The 5,401-nt window shown below is 47.4% G+C and overlaps 2 protein-coding genes across 2 annotated transcripts in view; one reads left to right on the top strand and one right to left on the bottom strand.

Moving 5' to 3' along the window:
- Nucleotides 1-1,627: 1,627 nt before the first annotated feature.
- The window catches only part of T265_08876 (hypothetical protein), a gene marked incomplete at both ends in the record, with an annotated part of 12,446 nt that continues 8,672 nt past the window's right edge, over nt 1,628-5,401 (top strand). The window contains 2 exons of the mRNA XM_009174798.1: nt 1,628-1,675; nt 1,760-2,086. Of these exons, the coding sequence (XP_009173062.1) occupies nt 1,663-1,675; nt 1,760-2,086 (340 nt within the window). The remainder of the gene's footprint in view (nt 1,676-1,759; nt 2,087-5,401) is intronic.
- T265_08877 (hypothetical protein) overlaps nt 2,115-5,401 on the bottom strand; it is a gene marked incomplete at both ends in the record, with an annotated part of 11,476 nt that continues 8,189 nt past the window's right edge. Inside the window, one exon of the mRNA XM_009174799.1 lies at nt 2,115-2,266. Coding sequence (XP_009173063.1) covers nt 2,115-2,266 — 152 coding nt within the window. The remainder of the gene's footprint in view (nt 2,267-5,401) is intronic.

Consider the following 5,401-nt stretch of genomic DNA (forward strand, 5'->3'; position numbering starts at 1 on the left):
CATGAAAACACTTGGTCAGCCAATTCGGCCAATTTTGGCAGCGCTGTGTCTTTGTCAACAACCGACAAGACCTTCCTTATATCCCCAGGGAGGTTTTGCAACCACAACTCATTGAGGATGCTTTCATTTACCGCCTGCTTTCCTTGTAGCTGTGTCATATGTCGGAGTAGTTGAGCGGGGTTACGATCACCCAGTTCCACGCCGGCAAGTAAAACACGGAGGTTTTGATCATCGGTGGCTGCTGTTCTCTTAATCAAAGCATCTTTCAGTACATCGTATGGGTTTACATGGGGTTTCTCGTAGATGCTGTCAGCAATTTCGACGGCAGATTCAGGTGGAAGATGTGCAACAACGCAACTATACTTGGTTTGTTGTGATCTAACGCGACGGCACTCAAAATTTGCCTCTGCTTGAGGAAACCCCAGTCTAGGATGGTGAATACCGTAAGCTGGTAGTTTCAAACTCAAAATATCTTGCGAGTCCATAGGTGAATCGTTTGAATCAGACATGGTAGTAACGAGAAAAAAATAAATAAGGGGGTTCTAGGTCATCGAAGGAAGAGAAATAAAAATCAATCCTCACCAATTATGTAGTGGATAACGTTAGAAAATACCAGTTCAAAGTAGTTAAATCAAGTGAGTGAAAATAGGCGAGAAGGCACAACTCACAGTTCGTTGGTACAGTTAGTTATTACCACCACAATAAATCCAAATCGATCTCCTTCCTGGAATCTCCCTTAATATATTCCTAGATACTTTTTATCCCGTCGTAGTCTGAAAGGTAGATCACCGCTCGTTAAATCACTGACAGCGTAACTCGACAGAGCAAGAAGGGAACACGCCTTTCACGACGCACGGAATTTGTATTGTGTGTATGCATCCATATTTGTTTGCTTTCATTTAAACAAAAGTTCTTCGGTATGAAGAGAAGAGGAATAAGCTGAGATTTAGTGAGAGATAGAAAGTGGTACAATTTGAGTAACGATAAGTTACAAAGAAAGTACTAATGTACAATGGTCAAAAGATTGACCATTATTTCACTCATGATGCAAAATTTTTGACCCTCTCTGACTGCTTCCAACGAGCTGCTCGAAAATAATTTGCCGGCCTTCAACCCGTGGACTGTGAGACGAGTATCGCGGTGCTCGACTTCTCCGCCGGGGATTATCGCCTTGGAGGAGACCTAACACTTACTCATGCTTTGTTGAACAAGCTTTGGTCGACAGATTTTTCATCGCTTACCGATCAAATCAACGGAGGAGTTCTGGTAAGGTGGTTTTAATGCACAAAGTGCACAACCTTAGAAGACAACAAGTTTCCCAAATCGGGTACTTGGTACGTGGAATAACCTTCCACATACCGTTGTTTACACAGCATCTGGTACCCAGTTCACGCCAGTTTTAGACGCTCCTTTAGTTAAGTTCGCGCGCGGACAATATTACAGCCGAGCGTTCAGAACGCAAACAGCAGTACTACACAATTCTTCCGATTATACCTTTGAAATGAATGGAATACGCTGGACGGCAAGAGCAAACCATATACAGGAAACTTGGGCGAAAGCCTCCATTCTGTGTATCAATCCGTGAATCCGTGATATTATGTCTTCGTCCCGGGTTGTTTTATCACTTCAAGGTCACGTTTGGCGGCAGTGATCTAACCGAGCATGCCGAAACGTGGTAAGATTTTTTAGGGGCCCTCCGCTACATTGTTTAACTTCTGGCATCGTATACCTGAGTGAAATTTTTGTCCCTTTTTCCAAGGACGTGGTGGCTCGTCTGGTGGTAAATACCGGATATCGCTGGCCCTCCCGGTCGGTGCCGTCATCAACTGCGCGGACAATAGCGGCGCGAAAAACCTCTACATGATTGCTGCTTTCGGCATAAGAGGCCGATTGAACCGGCTACCGTCCGCTGCCACTGGGGACTTGATAGTTTGTTCGGTGAAGAAAGGAAAACCTGAATTGAGGAAGAAAGTTTTGTATGCTGTGGTTGTCCGACAGCGCAAAGCCTACAGGAGGAAAAACGGCACATTCATCTACTTCGAGGACAACGCAGGCGTGATTGTAAACAACAAAGGAGAACTCAAAGGTAAGTGGCAGTTCGTTGGTGCTTGGATCTAGGTAGTAAGGAAATGGGGTGTAGCTTGTCTCCCCTCGAGGAACTCTGCTTGTGTGGTCTGAACTTTCACGGATTGATACACAGGATCGAGGCTTTTGCCCAAGTCTCCCGGGTCGGTTTTGTTCTTGCCGGCCAGTGGCTGTCGTTCACCTGAAAGGCAAAAGTGAAAAAAGGGTGTAGCGCTGCTCTTTATGTTCTCAGCGCGGGGCAGCATGCTTGCCAGCACGAGGTTTCGCATAATTAAATGTCTAATAGTGCTTTAAACTGGGTTCCAGAAGGAGCATGGACAACCGTCGGAGGAAGGTCATCCCACGCAGCTACTACCCGAAATGAGAAAAAATTTTATCTAATGAATGTGCGCTCTGAGCTTGAAAATTTTCTGTCCTCGCCGTTTGTTTGCTGGGTCAACGGTGAAAAGTCTGTCGGCCAAGCTTTATTGAAACAGGGCATAAGTAAGAATTAGGTCCCCTCGGAGGCGACGGTACTCCAGGGGAAGGAGATCAAGCATCGCGAGACGCGTTTCGTAGTCCACGGATTCGAGGCCGGCAACCATTCTAGTAGCGGCTCGCTCAATGACGGTGACGTCTTCCTTGCGTCCTGAATAGACAACTTGGTTGGCGTATTATAAGAGCGGTCTGATGTAGGCCTCATAGAGTGTTTGGAAGTCCATACGAGTAATACGGGAAAATGTGCGTCGGATCATCTGTTGCTAAGCTCAGTCTTTGCCAATACCACAGCACTGTATGTTTTTCATGACGGCTTGAAAACGCCTTGCCATCACGATGACTTATTTCCTGTGACAGTAGCCTACCTGCCAGTAGCCTCTGATGGCACTAAAAATGAGGTCAGCAGGTGTTAACTACCCCAGAATCCTCTTTGTTTATGTGTGTTTGCTCTGGTAGTAGGGAAATGGGTTTCAGGATAGATTGTAAGCTTCTGTAAGCTATCGTTGTGAACCGCTGAGTGCAGGGACCTGGAACAAAATTCTACTCTACCTTTCGAGATGGCCCAAGTGGTTAGAGCGCGAATTTACTGACCGGAAGGTTCGTGGTTCGAATCCGATCTCCGCCATTCGACTTCCCTTGTCTAGGCTTGGGCAACCTGGCAGTATCCTAGCCCTCGTGCTTCCTTCGGGTGGCATAGCAGCTAGGCACCGGAAGGGTGCTACAGCTGAACGCTTTCTTTCTACCTTTCGAGTCAGACTTTTGAGTCCAGCCCAAGGTGGGGTACATCACAGAAAACCCTTCGGCATGAGCAACCGCGAAGCAACACTTGCCCAGACGTTTGAGAAGTAGCACCTAGTTCCTTCGATTTGTTCATTATCATTAATTATTGTCAGATGTAGTAACCGCATGCTTGTGCGGTGATTGATTTTAACTCAAGCACGTGACAAAACAACCTGTGGCCAAACGTTTGTGGGTCTTTGGGTTCATCGTCACTTAGCCTTACACCCAGAAGAATAAAATCCAAACATGTATTGAAATTCCAAGGGTTCTGCTCAGAGTAGTAGGACTTAGTTTCCGTACGCTTATCTGAATAGGTCACATTCTTTACTCTTTAAAAGTAGGTATGTTTTGCACCCGAGACGCGTACAGGATCCTACCTTGGTAGACTTTCTGGAATCGGTTGAAAACAGCTTAGCTTACGGTTTACTCCCCAGATCAGATCAGTTTGATCGCTGAACACCGCCGGCTTCTGACAATAGGCAGTCGAACGCAGCTATCACCATCGAGAAGTTGATAAACGTTGGATTTTTGGAAGTGGCGCTTTTGAAGAACTTTTCTTAAGACAAACAAAATGAATCGTTCATCTGTAGCACCCTTCCGGTGCCTGACTGCTATGCTACCCAAAGGAAGCGCGAGGACTTGGATACTGTCACGTTACCCAAACCTAGACAGGAGAAGTCGAGATGCAGAGGTCGGGTTTGAAACACGGATCTTCGGGTCAGTAAATTCGCGCTCTAGCCACCTAGCCATCTCGCCCCTTGATGAAATGGTCGATATATCCTTGACTAGGGCTAAAGTCAGCTTCATCCTCACGAGTTTGTCCATCCTCAGGGTTAATCAATCAGCACAAAAGGATGGCAGAGTCCATGTTGGATGCCATGATGCGATGATGGCGTTTGCATGACGTTGTTAGCCGTTTTGGAATTTGACAAGCAGGTCTGAGGTGCTCCATTCCACTACATTGCGCTTTGGTTCCAAATCCTATGCAGTACGATCGTCCACTTACGAACGGTTCACTAGCTTTGAAAAGTGTGGGCTGTCTTGTCGCAATCGTTTTCTACTTACGGCGGGATATCATTCTTCTGTTTGGGCCCATCGCTGAAGGCGACGATTTTGCGAGTGAATTATCATCTTTTCCTCAATTTTTCTGACATCTTTTGATCGGTTGGTCAGATCAGCTGAATCGGTGCGGCTGTTACGTGCTGCGAAAGGCTTGCTCTCCCCATGGTCCTTCTCAGCCCACTAGCGTTCCCTGTCAACCTTCAGGCCGTTGATTAACTGGTTTTCCAGGGTTCTGCGTTCACCATCGTCGCTGGTTACTGGTATGGCCTTTCTGGGAGGAATAGGATCTGATCTCGGCGATGTTCAATGTTCTTTTCGGCTATGTGCAATCAGACTGATCGAGTTTGTCAGGGTCTGCAACCAACAAACCCATACCCGAAATCCGTTCGTTATCTATACATACACCCCAACAAACTGCAGCATTGATAGTGTCAGCTAGATGGATGTGTGCGGTCCCATCCACGTAGGAAGGGAAATTTAGAACTACTCGCCACGGTTTATCCATGCGTCGGCCATATGGGGTCTGTGGAATAAATTGCATTGCCTGAAGGGAATCTGGCAACAGGAGCAATTGTCTACCCTCCTGCGCCACGGTTCATGCGTCGGCCATATGGGGTCTGTGGAATAAATTGCATTGCCTGAAGGGAATCTGGCAACAGGAGCAATTGTCTACCCTCCTGGTCTTTTCTAAGGGCCCGACCTAAAGCTGCCACCTTGACGTGGTGGTCGGGCTTCAGTGCTGCAATGATTCCGCGGGCTACACTGGCTGGAACTTCGTTCCACAAGGTGCAACCATGCCAGGAAGGCCAAAGGGGAGCAGCCAGACCAAGAGCAGTGAGACTCCGTACTACGAGTAACCGTGCTACGAGGCGGTCTGGGGGTAAAGTCGTACTGTCCTCTGCGACAGGATTGTGAAGGCAGTAAGGTGTTTCCCCCAGGCGACCAGCATGTCCATATTTATGGAAGCAGCGATGCTGCCTTCCCCCGAGGAAGGACG

The sequence above is a fragment of the Opisthorchis viverrini genome, assembly GCF_000715545.1.
Source record: "Opisthorchis viverrini unplaced genomic scaffold opera_v5_243, whole genome shotgun sequence".
Classification (NCBI taxonomy): domain Eukaryota; kingdom Metazoa; phylum Platyhelminthes; class Trematoda; order Opisthorchiida; family Opisthorchiidae; genus Opisthorchis; species Opisthorchis viverrini.